Below are 20,165 nucleotides of genomic sequence, written 5' to 3'. Positions count from 1 at the left end.
TTTGTTTTTCCCCCCCTTCACACAGGAACGAAATAATTGTCTGACAGACTCGAGAGCTCTGAGTGTCAGTCATACTGATTTGGCGCATTGAGATTCTTGGACAGAAGCTAGCTAATACTTTGTGAATAAAGAAGCACTGAGACCTTCAAAGCTTTGGTTCCTCATCATGTATAGGAACACCTAGTTTGTAGATTTTTATTTTTGTTTTTTTTTTTTTTTGAGTGGACTGCTGTTTTTACTTCTCTAAATAGGGACAATTTAAAACACGGCATTAGTGGGTATTTTCTTCTAAAGGAAAACTATATAGGTGTATATTGCTCATTGCACTGCTCCCATTCATGCTACTTATGTTTTCTTTAATAGGTCTGAGGATTACAGCAGCCAAAAAATTGTAAAAATATGAACATATTTAAAGCATACCAAAATGCAAATTGTTTGAAAATGTGGGCAAAATGAAATGTATAGGAATAAATATATACGGTGCTGGGGAAAAGGATAAATTATTTGCATTACCGTGTAAGTTCAAATTGAGCACACTGCATTGGCGGGGATTTCTCTTGCACCACTGATTATTTTGATGTTAAAAACCTTAGCTGGCAAAACGGCACTTAGACATGGCTTCCTTAACCACTAGACTGAGCTGTTAAATTCTGCAAAAGAGACGGTTGGGGTGACATCATATCTAGATAGCATGAATAGCAATACCTGTGACCATAACTTTGATACTTGTTGACGTAGGTCTTAGGGCACAATAATCAATGGAGATAGGTCAGCTCCCGTTGATCAGAACAAATGGAAAACGTTTTGACCTTTATCTTGTATGGCTGAAGGATACTGAAGTGCTGGACTGCAGCTGTCCCAGAGCAGCTGCTGTTGCTCTTAGGGAAATGCCAAGCCTCAGGTTGACTTTCTCGCTTGTCCACTGGAATTCACAGCCCCATTCTCTGTACGTTGAAAGTGCTCCAACATTTCCTTACGCTGATCCCAAATCCTTTCTCCGTAATAGCTGATGACAGCAGAAGCAGGCAACTGCAGGCTGGGCTGTTACACTGTGGAGTAGCTGCTGTGCAAAAGACCACTCAAATCTAAGGGCCCCAGAGGAAGCACTAGATGGCCACCGGCGGCAAGCAACTTGTTTGACCACACATCCATGTTAAATCTACTTACGGTTAATATATATGCTGTCTGTATAAAGGACTGCTGCTGGAACTAAGTATGTATGTTTTAAGTATTTTATAGACACTAGTATTTCCTTTTGCTTTTCTGTAAAGCTTGTAATTTTGTTCATCTTTTGTAAAAAGTCACGTGGAGTGGATGAGAAAGTAAAACAAGTGTAAAAATGTATTTGTGGTCATAGTTGTGAGTTGGAAAATGCAGAACAAAATTAACTTTGGGAAAAGCTGGAACATTCATTCTAGGTTAGCACCAAGTGAAAGAGAGAAACAGGTTTTAGAGTTTGAACAGGCTGTGAAGAGTCGTTAGAATTAGTACTTCTTTACAAGTATTTGACTGTTTTTGCATCTGGTTTAAGTTGTTACAGTAACTGGTGCAAAAAGTTGTATATGTAATGCACTTGACTATGTTTACCAGGAGGTACCTTATTAGCATCTCTTCGAAGAAAGTTGCGTATGGTATACCTGCTATAAAGACAGTTTAGAAACAGTGAGATACAATGCTGCTAATTTGTAGAAGTTTAGCACAGAGCAGTGCGACTCATTAGTGATCTTGAGCAAAAACAAGTTGTTGCTCTGTTATCTTAACAGTATATACTCATATAAAGTAGACTCTCGAGTTTTAATCTTTTATTAAAGAGCTTAATATAAAAATATATAATATATATACCTTTTTTCCCCCTAAAGCAAAATGTGTTACACGTACCCACTGGTGAATTTGGTTCTCTGCACAAAGCCTGAGCTGGCTTTGTAGAAGAAACCAAAGATGGTTCCTTCTACATGGTTCCTTGACCAGGCTGTCAGGCCGTGTGGGGAGACACCAGAACCGCCACAGCTGCTGACTGCTCTGGCAGCCTGCAGCAGTGTCACCTGTCCCTTTGGCAGCACCATGAGAAGCTCTGAGTGCACATAGCCCTGTATTACGGTCACCTTGGTTCACAGCAGCACGATGCTGCTGCTATAGGAGTGGCTCAGCGGGCCTCGTAACACTGTTCTGTAGAGTTAAATGCTTCACTTGGAGAGGTTTAAGTCTGATTTACTTTCCTTTAAAAAAAAAAAAAGCTGCTTGGACACAACTGAATTTGGTAATAAGGAATGATTTAAAAAATATATCGAAAATTTTCAAACACATTCATCCTTAAAGGATATTTTTTGCAGACTTGTTTAAATAGAAATGCTTATAGAAAATACTTAGCCCTGGTGATGGTTAAATGTATGCTTTCTAAAAAGCTTCTAAAATGCAAGACCATACTGAGTGGATTTTCTCATTTAGGATTTCAAATAGCCCTTACTGTTGGTGGCATTACCAGTACTGTGCTTTTAAGTGTTTTAAACCCTTACATTTTAAAGTGTGTTGGAAGATAAATCTGAATTGTTGAGCTACAGCTTATTAAACAGTTCCTACATTTAAAAGATTTTTTTTTTTCAGTGAAGAAATCCAAATTTCAAGAATTCTCCAATCCATAGATCCCCAAGAATGATGGCCAAGAACTTGCTAATAACCTTATAGCTTAGAGCCAGTGTGCTGTTTGCAGTTTGAGAGAAACTTGTAAAGTGCAAAAACAAATTTAAGGTCAACTTTCCTTGTGTTCAATCACAAATGAATTACTGTCATGACTTGGCTTGTGTACAGTGCAATTTCAGGTGGGCTTCTCACTTTGCCTTTAATGAAGATTTTCTTTCTGAATTTCCTCTGTTCCAGCTGTAGCTAACAGTCTGCATAAAGTACAAGACCAAAAAAAAAAACTGACTGCATAATTCATGAGTGTCTTCAGTAACAAACTAAATCAACAGCTCTGATGAAACAGAAAATTAAAATTTATCTTTAGAACTGACAGACATCTTGTTAGGAAAACCACAGCCTTGGCAGTACCAGCTTGTTCTTAATCTGGTCTGGTTTTCTTTGTTCAGAATTGTAAAGGTGAACTTGTAAAAAGGTTACAAAAACTTCAGACTATGCCAGTTCCTCTAGGTTCTCCTGCTAACAGTGGTTGGTTCTGAGGTGTACGGTTGGCGAGTTGCATGTAGGAAGAATCACACGCAGATTGTTACTGGTACCCAGGTGCCTCTTGCCCTTTATCTGTCTGGTTGTGCACCACACTTCAGTAATACTGGCAATACTTGTCCTTGAGTTTTGATCTTGCTAAATGTTATTGTAAAATGTAACTGGTTGGTGATTAGCTCCTCTTTGAGAGGAATAACTTAGCTATTGCTGGCATGTCTGTGCTTGGAGTACAGCAGAGAGCAGTTGGAAGGAACAATGGAGAATGGGGCCCATTAGAGTTTGTATCTTTCCTTAAAACAAACCAAACCCCCCAAAACTTTCCTGAATGGTGGTAAATTAAAATTGTTTTGTTTGTTTGTTTTATTGAGAAAGTTGCACTTAAAACATACTGTTTGAATCCAGTAATTTTGAAAATGGTGTGGTTCTGTTGTAAATATACAGTAATAGATGTGTGCAGTGCTTCATCAAAAGCGTGTTTGTAGTACTTTGAGGAGTTCAAGCTAGTTTAGTTTTGTTCCATAGGTCGTGTGTTTTGTCTGAAAGCTGCTAAGAGAATGGCATTTTGGTAATGTCTGCCTGTACTTAGAGAATAATGATGTGATACTGTGAAGCCTACAGTTTCCTTGTAGCAACTTCACGTTGTCACAGACAGAAATATTCATATAATCATTGGCTCTTCTTCCTTTTTTTATTTTAGTGGTTTGTTAATTGAGGGAGATTTTGAACACTTAGCTTTGATTCTCTTTTTTCAAACCATCCACTGTAGTCTCTGTACACTGAATAACCAAGGTCAGTGGTGTTTTCTTTGTTTTTAAGAAGGGGGAAGCTCACAGCAGTAAACCAGAAATGAAAACCAATGCTACCCCACCTAATGGAGTTTGAAAGACTTGAGTTTTTTGAGAAAAAGTTTATGCCTATAGACAAGTTTTTCAACTTCCCTATACTGTGTGGTTTAGTTAGAGCTGCTTAGAGAACCATCATTGAAGTTCATTTAGTACTTCAGCTACATCAAAAAGCTCAAAGGTGCTCTAAAGGCTGTGCTGGTACATGATAAAGTAAGAGATTAAAATTATATACATCACGGAATAAGCACTGTCAAGTAGTTTTAAAAGGAGCAATCCTTAGGTTAGGCTCCCTATATTCATCAGATTCACTCGAGTCACAGTTCATGGATGGAAAGTTATTGGGTTTTTTAGGTTTAATTATGTAGCACTGTAATACTGTGATACTCTACACTGTAAGGTATTCCACCCAGATGAGTTCTATGCAATCAGCAATGGTATTTTGTTTTCTAGGGCATGATTTAAACAAAAAAAACACAACAAAACCAGGTAACTATTTTTAATGTCAATTTATCTTTCTTGAGGAAATTAGTGGGGTTTTGTTTGTTTTTTAGATCTGTGGATTTAATATTTGATTAAAAACTTTAACATGCTAAAATTGGCTTTAAGATGCTGCATTTTGCTCTCCATGTGTACTTACAATTTGTTACAGCTGTGGAAGAAATCCACTTCAGAGTTCACCTGTTTGTCTTACCCCATAACAAATGTTATTTGTAACAAATAGTAGTAATTCACTGTGATTTCACGAAGAAGCTTGTGATGAGATTGTTTAATGTGTTTTACTACGTGTTTTGTTAATGCATCAGTTGTGTAAATTTATCTTTGCAGAGCACAAATTAACTTTGTTTTAATTCTACTTTTCAAAAGAAATCTGTTTCTGGAGCTCCGTGTTTCTTCTGAAAAAGGTCTCTCTAAATACATCACAGAGCTGTAGATTAATTCAAAGCTGTTCAATATTTCTCACGTCATTTAACATTTCTTTTCAAAGTGTAGAAACTGAAATATTTGAAAACAGTCTTACAGGGTAAAGATGAGTGTACTTCTAGAATGTAAATCTTCTTTGTAAAAAATTAGTTCAATTTTTCCTGTATAGAAACAAATCTCAGTTGTGAAATCCAAAGATGAATAAAGCTGTATAAAGGGAAGGTTCTTAAATTGCATTTATTAAAACTTGTGTGTTTTGACACTTAACACAAGGCAGATACTTCATCAGATAACTTCGGCTGTCCAGTCTTTGCACCCCAGAGCTGTAGTGATGCAAGAACAGCATTCTAGATTTCAGAGACTGATGATAGTAAGTGACACTGACAAAGGGGTAGAAACTGCAGCTGAACATGCTGACTGTTGTAAGCTTGGAAGCCAGTTACATTTCAGTGGTTTGGGTTTTGTTTGTGACTGGGAGCTAGGAACCTCACTGCACCATATGCTAAATCAGAGTTAAAATTGCAGCTGGAGAGCCAGATGAGAACCAACATGGGCAATGACAGGAAGATTGGGTCAGGTAAGACGTTATTTAAAACATTTGATAACATGTTCTTCCAAGTAAACTGGAACTTAAATTACAGCAGCACCTGTGGTTATTTAACATCTCCTTGCTGTGGGCAGTCAGGTTGCAAATAAAGTTATCAAAATATCATATAACGTCTATCAACCTGCTGCTCACTGGGTAGGGGTAGGTTGATTCCTGTTTATCAGCTACATCCATGTGTGGCTTTAAAAAAAAAATTACAAGAGGATTAGTGTTGTACCAGTCAAAGTCCCTGTCCCAGGGAAAGAGAAATGGAAGAGAATTTTAGTGTTACCTATGCTGCATGGAACATTAGGATTGGAAGACTGAGAAGATCTCAGTTTTTTCCTAAAATTGAGTACGCAAAGACTTAAAATCTTCATGGTTGGATTTTATTAAAAAAAATAGAGACTGGTCACATCCAAATACACATAATGAAGTTTTTTTTTGGTTTTTTTTTTTTAAATAGGGCTTTAGACCCAACTTGCTACATCATTGCACAAGGTCCCCTGAGGTGACTGCAGGGATGTCAGAAGAACGCAAAGCAGCATTATTCTACTTGCTTTGTGTTTCCTTTGTTCAGGTCCAAGGTTTGAGTGTAGTAGGGAGAACAAAAGGTGCTAATTACCTAAAGACAGAACTGAGAAATGTAACAACAGAAAGCCAGGACTCTCTAACATGGCAGACACTGCTCCTGTTTAGGGACCTGGGGAAGCAAGGAGAGGGGTGTTGGGGGGAAGGGATCTGTTTAAAAGCTTAACAAGGACGATACAAGTGGGCATCAAACACTGATCACAGCTCACACCCACATAACATAGGCAGAGTAAGGTTTAAAGCCTCTGGAAATTGTGGATGACTCTAATTGGGCTTTCTTCGGCCCTGAATGCAGTGATGACCAGAAAAAGCACCCATCATAGCAGTAGGCTTGAGGCCAGCAGAAAAAAAGATATGATAAATAGTACAAAGATGCAAAGAAAAACATGAAAGGCTCTACCAAACTCCTCTGAGAAAAGCAGTAGAGACAGATACTACAGCTGGAGGAAGAGATGCAGAAGATAATCAAGAATGCTCCCTCTATCCAACAAAACAGAGCAGTGCAAGGAATGAGGAAGAACAAGAACAGAGCTGGGACTGTGTGGTTACTATGCAGTTTGAGATGGGGAAAATAGAACAAGGGGATTTGGGTGTGTAGTTTCTTTTTATTTTTTAAGTGGAAGAGGTCAACTAGGCTTCTGCTATGAGGGGAGCGAATGAGAATGGAGTGGAAAAGAACCACTTCCAAAGTACCTGCAGACATTTCCTCAAAGGTAGATATGTACAAGAACAGTACAATTTTAGTTCTTGCAATAAGACATTAAAATCAAGTAACTTTCTGGTACTTTTTAATATCAGGATTTAAAAAAGAAATCTAAAAAAGAATAGCTGCTTTGTGATAATGGTTGTTTCTGAGACTCTGCTGATAGAACAGCTGTGTGTGCTTAATGGCAGCATGAGGACTAGAAACACCAGTAAATATATCCAAATATAAAAAGACCTTCTCATACTGTAAAAAACGCATAATGTGTTGTCGTATCACCTCTCATGGAGTTCAGCATCCATTCCCCCACCGAGGAAGAATTGCATCTTATTAATGATCCTTCCTGAAGCAAAGCAGTTTCGATACACTTTTGGAGCAGCATGTTTTAATATGCAAAGGACTTACTTTATTCCTTTCACACCTTCCAATTCTACTGTATAGCAGCAAAAGGATGGAGGTAGATGAGGAGCAAAAGCCACTCTTAAAGTCCTCACGTTTCCAGTGTGGTGAAACACAGCTCCAGACAACTGGTCACGTTGTGATACTCGGCTGACCATCAGTCTCATTAGCAGGTGATTTGCCCAGGTTATTCCAAGTGCTGGAGTGACTTTGTTATCCACTGAACTATAAAGAAAGCATTACAGAGTTTTGCATGTATGAATTTAATAGGGGATATCTTTGGTTCTTCTAATGTAATTTTGCTACAACAGACGCCATCGACTGTTTGCTACATTTCAAGCTGTATGTCTGAAGATGGAGCTCACAGGGTGTACTCACAGTGCCATACACCAGGGTCTCTGTAACAAGGTGATAGTTGGAAGTGCCTTTATACAGAATAATTCAGTCACTCTTCCAACTACAGCCACGTATACTTGCCTTTGATGGATTCTCTCTTGTGACATGAAAATAACATCAGGAAAATGTCTGAATTTAAGTATTTGAGTTATGGAATTGTTGCCCCTGAATTCCATTAAAATTTACATTTAGAAACATTGGTAGATACAGCACTACTTTCATGTACTACTTTCAACAAAGCTTAAAACAGATTTTTTCTTTTTCCTGGAAAAATTGTAACCTCTCCAGTAAAGATATTATTACAGTATTTCAAGATAACCAGGGAAAAATGCAGCCTTATTCTTGCTCTGTGTCAGCTCCTCAATCTGGAGGACATAATTAACTCCTCACAAAAACACATTTATGTAGCTCCTAGCTTATCTATAAATGAAGTTTACCATTAGGATTCAAACAATAAATATGTATGTTTGAATCTCATTAATATCCTGGTGTCAAAAGATAGTCGTAATTTTCTTCCTTAAGCAACAAAAACAACCCGTAAGGTTTGCTTGCTGTGTTTTTCAGAGAAAACAGAAAATGCACTTGATTATATCAATAAAGAGATGCAAAAATCATCTCGTGCTAGCAAGTACACCAGCCATTAACTCCGGGGAATCCATCCTTTAACTTGCTGATTAGGGATTACCACATCACTGTTTATGGTGGTTTCTTCCACTGTAGGGCACAGCAGCTATTACTGATCTCTAGGAAACACAGCACTGCTGGGTAAATAAATGCACCGCTGCTCTTAACATGCACTGGTAGTTGGTACTGGAGTTACAGGAACATACAGTGGTTAAATGCTGCCCTGTATGGCATTGTTACATTCCCCTGCAGATGACTTACCTACAGCCACACTGAGCAGCTTCCGACTCACCCACTGCGTCGGTCACCTAGAGCAAAACAACAGCATTTGAGGCTGACCTGTAGGTACATGTTTGATTTTTAGCAATCAGCAGGGCAGGGAACAACGCCATCAAAATTCAACATATTAATCAACAATACTGATATGATTTAGTATCATTAAGTCAACTTATTGGTTATTAAGTCAACTTATTGGTTTACAGATCACGTATTACGACAAGTTAGAAGAACCCTTACTCTTCCAAGGCACGCTAGAAGAGAGTTATGCGAGCTACAGCTTATGTTAGTTTAACTACTGATATATTTTTTAATTTATTAAAAATATTTTTTAATTTATTTTTTATTTTTAATTTATTAAAAATATATTTTTTTAATTTATTAAAAAAAAGTACAAAAATCTGTCCTTGCCTAATGGAGCAGTTTGCTTTTGACCACAACTTAGTGACAAAATCCACACCTCTTGATTCCTTATAATGTCTTGTAGTGTCACAATTCTTCAGCGTAAGTTCCTCAGAAAACACAGCAAATTAAGCTACAGGTACTTATTTTCTGTATATAACGTACAGAAATGATTACATTACAACTCCTCCTCAATGTTGTAGTCAGTTTATTTCTGTAACTACAGACTTGACCTATTGAATCATATTCTGTGTACTCTAAAATAGAGTCCAGACACTTTTAGATTTTTATGATTTTTATATATATATTTTTATATATATAAGGCCATAAGATTTTTATGCCTTATTCATGAGGTTTTCTTTTATAGCTAGACTCTACGTTCAGTTGTGTTGTGTTTTTTTATAATTGTATAAAAAGCCAGTTTCCCCACACTGCTTAGCATGTGAGTTACAGCTGGTTTGGATGCTAAACACTAAGAAATTTGAGGCTGTATCTTTTTTTGGTTCAAGTCAGCTTGCTTGCGTTCTGATGTTTTAGTAATCTCTGCAGTTACACAGAACCACTGAGCTATACAAAACTGCAGCAAAGTCCCTGGCATTTTACCCTCCCCTTGATACATATAACTGTGCTTGCAGAGCTCCAACAGCAAGCTACAGGATGACAGCACTTGAAGCCAGCACACAAAAGAATTCTGTTAGTTCAGCTGGGTGCCTTGCACAGTTGCTGTACCTACCCATTTTTGTTAGCTTTAATGGAAGTCTCCTTTGAGAGAATTAATGGTCTATAAAAGCTTAATATTCCTAACTTTTGAAAAAGTTAAAAATTACTACTTTGAAGTACATCTATTTACAGAAAACAAAGTTTTGATCAGTTATTAAGACTCACCTGACTGTTAAACACAATAACAAGAAATCTAACCAACACAGATTTACACACACGCACACAGCAACTGATGAAATAGTCCCCATACAACGAGAAGCAATTCTGATGCCATACCTGATTAATGCACACAACCGGAGTGCTGAATCGCGTGCTTAAACTGTGAAGCTGTGCTCCGAACATCTGCAAATATCGAGCCTTCAAAACAGAATCCGAAGCTCCAAACTCACACCGAAATAGCGCAGCAATAGAGTCTATGACCACCAACCGCACCATGCCTCGTTTGAGCAGCAGGGAAATCCTTTTAGTAATGCAGTTGTGGAAGGTGTCCTACCCCAAAACACAAAAGGCATTAAAAAGGTTCCAATATCTCTACTCTGTAGCTACAGATCTCATTACTGAAATGCAAGCTGATGAAGGTTCTCATCATAAAATGAGTTCGTTGATCTTCAAGTCTCGCTAGTAATTATTTTTACAGACACAATTTTCTGTAATAAAACAACAGAGACTATCTGTGCATGCATAATGTACTGCAGTTATTTGCAGCTCTGATTTAAAGTATGCACATCTCAAGAACGCAATAATACAATCCTGAACAATTCCTGTTTTGCAGCATGGTTCTCACTGAGAACTCCAGACTAGCATTAAATATTCAAAACAGAAGTTAGAGACTATGCTGCTGTTCCACTAGTGACATTGACAGTGAAAAATGCAGCTGCTACATCAAATCCATATTGATTAAGAGTTTTATTAATATGAGTATCTGTGACCTGTATCATCCCTTTTTATTAAAAACTTTCATTAATTGAATATTTTGAAGTCACCAAGCATTTAAGTTGCAGGAAGTTTAACTAGGAAATATTCTGTGGGGTACAATGTATACTTTATGTATACTGATGCACACAAACACACAAACAGAATCTCTGCATAGCAATAGATGAACTATAATAATCTATTGGAAAGTTGCTTTAATTAGCAGTGAGTGCAGTGCTTTACTTTTCAGAGAGATCTGTGTACTACTGTAGGATGAGTCTCTCCTTTTAACAATAATGTACTCTACAGCTTTCAGAAATTACAATAAGAGCCTTAATTAATGTTTCCAATGAAAGGTACACAGCAAAGGTTGCTTAGCTTCTGCCCAGCAGTGAAAGTGGCAAGTATATTACAGCAACGTACAGTACCTTCTTCATTTACAAACTATTAAGAAAAAACTCCAGCAACTGCAATGTTTTAACACGTGCTACTTTAAGCCTTACAGAAAACAGAACTTTCAATGGTTTGTCAATAAATGGCATACATGTATTCATAGCCACTTAGGAAAAGAAGCAGCACTTGAACGTGGCTTCTACATGGCAGGAATGCAGAACATTTTCCTTCCAAGTTTACTGGGATGTCGTGGGCCAGACCCAGTACAGATGCCTACCAGGGAGAGAAGGGCAAGACAGCTGCACTGCAGTTATGCTGTGCCACTACTTATTGCAGGCATCATTTTTTGCATTCTTCCCTTCCACCTGTTTACTTTTCATTTTTACTGATTCTGGTGTTATATTACAAGTTACTCAGAACACACAACACCTTTTGCTTATTTTTTTATATGGTGCCTCCAAACTCAGTGATGATCTCTCCAGGAGCTGCAATGAAATTAATTCTCTTTGTAGAGGCTCATATTATTTAAATTAACCTCTTTGCTCATATAAATTAACCTCTTTGTAGAGGCTCATATGTTGCTATGTTTTGGAATTACGATGAAAAAGTGGTGATAACACACCAGTGTTTTGGTTGCTGCCAAACAGTGCTTACAGAGTCAAGGACTTTTCTACTTCTCACGCTGCCCTGCCAGCGAGGGAGCCAGGGGTGCACAAGAAGCAAAGGAGCACAGAGTCAGGACACCTGACCCAAACTGGCCAAAGGGATGTTCCATCACTTCTTTACTTCTTAAAAATATATATATATATTTTTATATTGCTCTCTAATTAAACTGCCTTTATCTCATCCCATGAGTTTTCTAACTTTTGCCCTTTTCCCCCATAAAGCAGGGGAAGAGCAGCTGCATGGCACTTAATTGCTTGCCAGGGTTAAACCACAACAAACTTTACCACATTTTAATAAACATACCTTGTGAAAACCAACCACATTATAAGAAATATTAATAGTTATTTTTAAATATATTTCACAATAAAACATTTTAATAGTTCTTTAACATTAACTGCAGAGGTTAAGAATTATTTGTTATAGATCTTAGTTCACTTGTAGCCTTTTGAAAGGTCTCATGCTTCAAAAAACCCTTGTGGTTACTGGACTGTAGCATTATAATCATGTATTTGCAATCTGTGCTCCTACTTACTAGGTCTGCTGCATGCTCGACAAAGATGTTGTTTCCAAATCTGATCTTCTGTATGACTTCAGGTGGAACATCTGCACGCAGCTTATGCTGTTGATCTATGAGTTGCTGCAAACGTTTACTTGGGAATGCATCTTCTGTACAAACATAGACAGCCCCTATAATGAAGGAAACAACCTCTGTTATCACATCAGGGCTCTTACACAGACAGCTTTCCCAACAGCACAAAAATAAAATAATGAATTATACACTCAGAAGTGGTTGCCAGGTGCTTTTTTGGTGCCTGCTGCCACAACTGCACTTTTGTACTCTGCAGTAATCCACTAGGTGACACTTTTTGCACAGCTGCCGAATGCCTGCCTCCCTAAATTGGGTGATGAGGAGCACCATAATTTATCCAACCCACAAATGGAGTCATACTGCATGGCCTGCCTTAGACCAGTGTTCTGCTTACTTTCATTCATTCTTTTGAACTTTCTTGGTGTCAAATGTATTTATGAAGGGGCACTTACTGCCATAGTTTGTTAACCATTTTAAAGAGGATTACTCACCCAAACTCATTCCAACTAACTCTTCTTAAAAATGGTACACTAGATAAGAAAAACATTAAATTTCAATAACATTACCATGACTGATGTCTATGTATTTTTACTGTGGTTTCTGGTTAACAAGGATGCATTATTGCAGAGAAAATTAAGCATATGCATCAAATATGATGGGGCAAGAAAATAAATGTGTAATATTTTCTTAATAAAATTATTGTAATTATTGCAGAAATAGCCAGAACTACCTGAAAACAGCTGAAAATTATAGTTATGCCTAAAGATTAAGTCTTTTTTAAGAAACAGGATGAGCTCAGGACTGGACCAAGGAAAAATTAATGGTTACAATATCAAAAAAATATTTTGCTGGTGGACGCCTGCATAACAGTGGATATTGATTTCTAAAAATCCTTGATATTAGGCAAAGATGAGCATAAGGCTAATTTTCTTTAGGACTAAACTTCCTTCTTCAGCTCAATATTCCTCAACCCCTCCATAAATTCTTGCATAAATCACTGCATTTCCTGTACTCCAAACCAGACTTTCAGTTTTACCATTTCTAAAAAGCTAGCAAGTAAAAAAAAAAAAAGCAACAAACTTGTAATCACAAATTTGGCATTACGTGTATCCAACATCAGTGGTTGCTCAAATAGGCCAATTATGGCTTGCAACATTTAAGTTACAAAACTGGAAATTATTAAGGTGCAAATTCAAAACCAGCAAACAAACAAAAATAGCAAAAACCCTCCGAGATATGCAGCTGCTTTAAGCATGTGTGGTTCTGAATTTCATGCTAACAAAAGCTGTGCTAACTTGTGCTGAGATATCTTAAGGCTAAAAGAGTTTGCGAAGTAAAACATTCTGGACTTCTCCTTTCTTATTCACAGCTGATTACCTTTAGCACAACACTGCCTGATTCTGAAATACAGTGATTTCTTTACCACAAATAATGGCTTACACTGAGAACATCTGCCTTTTAAAAATCAGATCTGCCTTAAGCATTACATCCTCTGTGCTCTCTTCTGTTTACTTCAAAAAGAAGGAATGTTTGTCACTTCAGACTTCATGTTTTTTTCAAATGCAGGCTTGTATTTCTAAATAGATCAATGCTCTGTTGTTTAAATAACAATATTTCAACCCAGTTATTGCAACATTCAGAGACTCTTAACAAGAAACTTGCTGAAAAAATACATTTTTCTAAAATTAACTCATCTGAAGACAAAGAAATGTGCGATTCTGCTGAAGACCTTTGCAAGTGATTTCCGTACAGTAATAAGAACAGTGACAGAAATAAATGTAAGGTAAAAGCAAAATATAAAACCATCCAACCAATCCTACTGTATTACAAACACATGCACAGCTGTATCCCAGTTTCACATTTGTATATGATTAAGAATTAAATCAAGGCAAGCAAGGTAATCCTACTGCCATAATACCTGGAAGCAAAAAAGAACAGCTGGAGAAGCAAGTATCTGGTCCCCTCTGCTCCACTGGTCCAGCAACCTAGATTTAAAATTCCTGGTCAATAGATACACTCCGTCCTCTTCTTAAAATCACAGCATTAACTTTAAAATCAGGTGAGCACATTTTTTTTTTTAATTAAGCACTTTTAAAAAAGATCAAGATGATTATTTATTTTTAAGAACAGCTTTACTTCTGTCACCTGCTAAACTTCTACTCTGCAGCAACACTTCTCTGACATCACTTAAATTTACTACTGCAGATACTATATTCTGAGAACAAAACTGGTCCACTTGTGATTTCTCCAAAATATACACAGGGACAACCTTGTCCGTTTTCCTGAAATTTGCTCATTTCAGAAAGCAATAATGTAATTTTCATCTTGAACTTTAAGAGAATTAAGACACAAAATATATAAGCTGAACTTTGTCTTGGCTTCAAAGTAGAGTTTCACAATAAAATGGAAGCAGCTCTCTTTCCTGCTGGACCTTTATCAAGGCTCTTCAGCTTCACATTTGTGACACAATGAAACAGTTGATTACCAAAAATATACACCAGTAAATTAGAAATACAGGAGGTGCTTCACATCAGTGTAACAAGGGCTAGAAGACACTGACAAGTAACTAAAATAATTAAACACGATGTTAAGGAGTGATGCCTACTCATGTCTCCAAAGCACTTAATAATATTCACAAATGTTTAATGATAAGTGAATTGTCATAACCTAAATAAATGAGGAGACTAGCACAACACAAACAGAAAGGCCCATGGCAGCATGCTATTTACAGCTTATTAGGAAGCTGTCAACACTAACAGCAACTCAGGAGTCATATTTATCACTTTTGAGGAGGAAGCTGGGAGATACTTAAGAAATCAGTCATCCTCGGTGACCATAGAAGCATCTTTTTTATGGTTCCACAACAAATGGACAGAAACTAGCTATTTTATCAGATCTTAGTGCTTTACTAGTATTTAGGCAGATAAAAGTGTTATACTTATTGTTGGCCAAAAAAACAAAACAATCAAAAAAACTACATCCCAAAACAAGCAAACAAAAAGCACAAAAAATCCCACCACAAAAAATTGCAAGTGATCATCAGATAATGGAAGGATTTTCAGTCCTGTGAGCATAATCTGCCATGCCACAAACCAGCTTTGTTAATATGAATCAGCAGCAAACTTTTTTTTCCCAATCCAGAATTCTAATATAGGTATGCACGTCACATTATATTCATGCGTTGCTCATGAATATGGACATATTAAATAAATTCAGCCAATATGCAATAGACCATAACTGACATTCTTAGACCGGCAGAAAGATGGCCTGGAGGCAAAGGATGTCCTCATTCCATGGTTTACTGCCAGCCTTCTAGAGCTGAGAATTGTAAACAAGATTAGCACCAAGTCAAAGGTAGGAAATGCACGGCAAATCCATCCGTACTGTCTAAAGGAATGTATTTCAACGTTTCCACCTAAGAGAAGGAAAGTTTCTAGTACTAAAAAAAAAAAACAAACAACAAAAACCATACACACAAAAAACAGCCAACCACCACCAAAAACACAAACAATTTCAAATGATTAGCTAAGTTTTAGCACCAAGTTAAATATCCTGTAGGTAGAGCCAAACCTCTCTGATGGTTAATACACATTTTTTTTTCATCCTCAGATTTCCTACAGAACAAACCTGCCCTATGCTTTATTTAACATAACCTTTCAGTTCCTGTATTCCACATAAGCCCACCACATTCCACGTTTATAGACTCTAAGTGCTGTGCAAACAGCATCTTCTTCTAAGAACTTGCAGTCTAAGATATGGCAAGATACAACACTGAGTGAAAAACTGCAAGAATTAGGATACCACTGCTCTAGCACTCCAACCCCTGCAACTGGATATTTCTGCCTTCTGTACCTTGCCCACCTCCAAAATTTGGCAATTCTCAACAAGCCATATCGAATTTGTCTCAGTTGAACTTGAAAAAATCTTTAAAAAACTACAAAGCCTGAAGAGAGCACTTCACATTTTGCTGCTGCCGTTTAGAATCTAAAAGCCCGACAAGAGTAATTACCTTCTACCAAATTACAACTTCGGAAAATTAGATGAAACCCTGGGTTCTCCAAGTTGTAATTACTTTCTGACCATACTGAAACACAAACTAAAAGGCTCTAATTTAATTGAGAAGTGCCCACATTACAGTGTTCTTAAGAATCTTCAACCCACCACAGAGTTCTGTGCGACACCTTTTAACTCTGTATCTTTTTCCTTCTCTTTGAAGAATTCTGATTTCACAAAAGAGTTCAATAAATCCAATAAATTAATAGTCATACTGCGATTGCGTTTGAGAATCTTAAATTGAATGTTCAAACAGATCTGCTCTGATGTACTATGACGATGATCTGCTATGCTGCAGCTCCTACTTAGGAAAGTATATATACAAAAAAAGAATAGGTCACATTTAGTACCTTTATTCTAGATTTTCTTAATGCATATATACTAGAGTTTAATTGATACACTCAAAACTTTTGTCAGCTCTTCCAAAATACTTTGGTTCTCTCACTGGACCTTTGACAGCCATGAAATATTCAAGAGCAAGCAGATGGGAACACAAACACAACAAAGCAATCATAACAGCACCAAATGCACAAGAAAAATCAACCAACTTCAAACACAAATAATGAAGGATTTGCCATTTAATAGCCCTGCGAGGAACAGTCTTGACACTAGAGTGCCACCTTTTTCTGTACTCTGTTTAGCCTGTTCCTTTCTTTCAACATAAAAAGGGAGAAGTCCTGGGGCATAAATAAAAATCTGTTTGCACCCATACTATCTGCAGCAGTTAACAGCAACACAGGATGGAATTGAACAGAATATGTTTGCTTATGTTCTGATTAATTAACTTAAAGCAAACTAACATAAGCCAAAGGCTAATTTCTGCTCTTTAAGCAATATGATTTGAACATTCCATGATTCTTCCATGTGGGTGAATACATTACAAGAAATAATTAAGTTTCCTCAAAACCAACGACAGAACTGCCAAATTAAACCCAGTGCTGCATGGAAGGATGAGCAAGATCACTGCTAAAACCCACCTAAGGCAGGACAGTGAATTCTCACACAGATCTCCCCATTTCTAAGACTAAAAAAAATACTATGAATTAGATCAATGTAATACAGATGGTTAAAAAAATAATTAAAAAAACACCTACTTACTTTTGCCAAAATAGGAAAATGGCAGCTACAAATAATACTTTCTTCAACTAGGTTTCCATCAGTTTTACTCTGTTAAACACTTTAATTACTGTTATCAGATTAAGTATTTTCCCGAATTTGAAACTGTTGGCTAAGGAATGTATGCTCTATATACCTGAGATGTTTGTGGAAAATTATCTGACAGGCTGCTTCGCTGTGGTTGTTACCTGAAGAGTCAATAAGTACTTACGACAGTGACACTTTTCTTAAGTTGTCTGCATGTGTTTAGTTCTACCCGCAGTGGCATGTAGATAAACTACAAACAGTAATTCTGTATTAAATTACGTCGTGATGCAGGGCGTGTGCACTGCATGCTTTTCTCTCTGTAATGCTGCATTACTAAGCAGCTTACAACTAATGCTATGGCAGAAGGAGAAGGCACTCACTGAATATGCACATTTACCTCAATACACAGGTGGCATTCTTAAAGACAGTATTTTCCTCCAAATGGCAAATTAATCAATATTTACATTTTAGTACTTACCAGACTCTAATCCACCGTATTTGTAAGGGTACTGCACACAAAGGCATAGCTGCAAACTAATTTGAGTCTTCCCAGCAGAACTTTCTCCAGCAAGTTCTGTGATTCCCACCATAGGGATGCCACCTTTTAACAAGTTATCTAGTACTGAACATCCCAGGCTTAGCTTCTGGTGTTGGGAGGCAAAATGATCTTTATCTTGGTAGAGCTGAAGTGCTGCAGAGTTTTTCAAGGATTTAAACAATAAAGAAAGAAAGAAAAGAAAATTTTATTTAGTATCTTTCTAACTCACAATGATACAATATAGATAGATGCTGACACTGTATGCCAGGTTTGTATCTACAAGGGATGCTTTGTTGACAAATTTTCTAATTCAGCCTGGGCTCCCCAGCAAAACCTACTAATGAAATACCTCTTCAAAAACTGGACTTTTACATCAAGCCCTTTTCTCCCCTATAACTTTTTTCCTTTCTCTGTCTCAAAGGAGTGTCTCTGAAAAACTATATTCCAGGAAAATCCAGGAAATTCCAGCAAGGTTCAGGCAGAGCAACTATGGAAAGAGAAAGCTATAGCAGGCCATGAAACAGTGTAGAGAGCATCTGGCCAAGGCAAAAAGATACACCTTGATTGCAAGAATATAGATTCTAAGTACAGTGCAGCCAGGAAGCACTTATCAAATCTATTTATCAAAGCACTTATCAATCTACTTATAAATGTAGTTTATAAGATGTCATATAAGCTTTTTAACTAGTATTAGCACCAAAGGAAAATAGTGAAAAAGAAGGAGAGAAAAAGAAAATCTTGTGTTCCTATAACCAAGCTTTCCAGACTAGAGAATTATTTTGTCCTGTTTTAAACTGGCATGATCCCAAAGAATGACTGACACAATTCCATCTATCTTCAGGGTCTCACAGACGTACCCCTTAGGGTAATTAAACCACTATAGCATAACTAAAACACGTTTCATTTTTAGAATCATGTCATTGCATCAGTGAGGAACCAAAACCGTATCTTCTCCCAGTGACAGTATTTTAAGAACATTTTTTGTATTGATTGTATTACCTGTAAGCACGCAATTTCTCCTCAGCGAGTGAGAGACGGTTTTCAGCAGACACTCTGCATCTGCACTGGACAGTTTCATCAGTCTTTGCAAGTCTGCTCCGGAAAGATTTAAAACTTCTTTTATTGATTTTATGTCAGCTGAAATTAGAGGAATGTTTATAAATACTTTCCATTGCTTTATAGTCATGCACACAAGAAAGAGTTTGCCACAGAGCGGGCAGGGGCCGGCCGTTACCTTTCCTCAGGGCTGCGACCACCCTGGGGTTCAGCTCCAGCTGCTCCCAGTCCATCTCCTGCCACAGCGCTGGGGGCACACAGCGTCAGGGGGTTAATTAACTGTATTCCTTACATTCAGGTTAATTTATTCAGGCGGTTAGTTACATTATTTTTATTATTTTTTTAGTCAGATCTTTATGCAGTAAGTGTGATTCAACGTGACGTTTTGTAGGAACGTTCTTTTTTATTTGTTTATTTATATTATTTCTTGTATTTATTTTTATTTCTTCTTTATTTATCAATTATTTCCCACAACTTCGAACAGCAGCCCTCTCAGGCGCCGTTAAGGGCTTTAATTCTTTAACTCTTTACCTCAAACCCGCCCTTAACCCCTCACAGCCCCCTGCAAATGGCCGCCCCCCCCCTCCCAACCACCTCAGCGCCCTCAGGGCCACCTCAGCCCACCCCCAGCCGCCCCCTCACAGCAGCCGCAGCCAATAGGCAAGCGGCCCGCCCGCAGCGTCACCTGTTACCAGGCTGACCGAGCTCCTCTCCGCCCGGCGCAGCCAATGGCGGGGCGCGGCTCAGGGGGAGGGCGGGGCGCGGGGCGGGGCTCTGCGGCCGGGCTGGGAGGGGAGCGGCGGGGGAGAGCGAGCCGAGCCCTGCCGAGCCCTGTCGAACGGAGCCGAACGGAGCCGAACCCACCCCGCCCGTCCCGCGCGCTGATTGGCTGCCGCGCTTACCTCGAGCGCGGAAGGCGGGGGAGCGGCCGAAGCGTGCCCGCCCTTCATTTCCGGGTTGCGAGCCCGGCCCTTCCTTCTGCGCATGCGCCTCGCGTTCCCACAGGGGCGTGCAAGGAACCCCGCTCCATCCCCACCCCTCGAGCGACACGCGATTGGCCGCCGAAGTGCGGCGGCGGCCTCTATTGGCCGCCCGCGGCGGGTGGGCGGGCATTCCCAACCTCCCTTTCTTATTGGCTCCGCACCGCGCTCGTCCCGCGTTCCCGGAGCTCCCAT

The 20,165-nt window shown here is 38.4% G+C and overlaps 2 protein-coding genes across 10 annotated transcripts in view; one reads left to right on the top strand and one right to left on the bottom strand.

The window, feature by feature from the left end:
* The window catches only part of KLC1 (kinesin light chain 1), a 49,620-nt gene extending 44,456 nt beyond the window's left edge, over positions 1-5,164 (top strand). For all 5 annotated transcript variants that reach the window (XM_072038244.1, XM_038179587.2, XM_072038245.1 and 2 more), the window contains one exon: positions 26-5,164. In XM_072038244.1, the coding sequence (XP_071894345.1) occupies positions 26-91 (66 nt within the window). In that variant the 3' untranslated portion in view covers positions 92-5,164. The remainder of the gene's footprint in view (positions 1-25) is intronic.
* On the bottom strand, positions 5,156-20,164 carry XRCC3 (X-ray repair cross complementing 3). Of its 5 annotated transcripts, none has more exons than XM_027458039.3 (8): positions 19,893-20,162; positions 19,169-19,237; positions 18,934-19,098; positions 17,875-18,087; positions 12,144-12,298; positions 9,917-10,129; positions 8,504-8,550; positions 5,156-7,447 (listed from the first exon to the last, which is right to left on the bottom strand). In XM_027458039.3, exons 1-8 carry the CDS (start codon positions 20,101-20,103, stop codon positions 7,225-7,227), a joined length of 1,296 nt encoding a protein of 431 aa, XP_027313840.3. In that variant the 5' UTR covers positions 20,104-20,162; the 3' UTR covers positions 5,156-7,224. The 5 variants fall into 5 exon arrangements, with proteins under 5 accessions (XP_027313840.3, XP_027313841.3, XP_071894347.1 ...); XM_027458040.3 differs by having other exon boundaries at positions 18,934-19,071; positions 19,893-20,159; XM_072038246.1 differs by lacking the exon at positions 19,893-20,162 and adding an exon at positions 19,676-19,825.
* Position 20,165: the final 1 nt, after the last annotated feature.

The sequence above is a fragment of the Anas platyrhynchos genome, chromosome 5 (assembly GCF_047663525.1).
Source record: "Anas platyrhynchos isolate ZD024472 breed Pekin duck chromosome 5, IASCAAS_PekinDuck_T2T, whole genome shotgun sequence".
Lineage (NCBI taxonomy): Eukaryota > Metazoa > Chordata > Aves > Anseriformes > Anatidae > Anas > Anas platyrhynchos.
This window is presented reverse-complemented; position numbering and strand designations above follow the sequence as displayed.

What these genes read in the sequence shown, in the direction of transcription:
- XRCC3 (XM_027458039.3), bottom strand. Translation starts at nt 20,103, where the DNA reads ATGCCCGCCCACCCGCCGCGGGCGGCCAATAGAGGCCGCCGCCGCACT. An exon ending in GAGAAATTGCGTGCTTACAG is followed by an intron (nt 18,088 to 18,933) that starts GTAATACAATCA and finishes AAAACTCTGCAG; the next exon opens with CACTTCAGCTCTACCAAGAT. An exon ending in TCGAGCATGCAGCAGACCTA is followed by an intron (nt 10,130 to 12,143) that starts GTAAGTAGGAGC and finishes GTTTTGGGGTAG; the next exon opens with GACACCTTCCACAACTGCAT.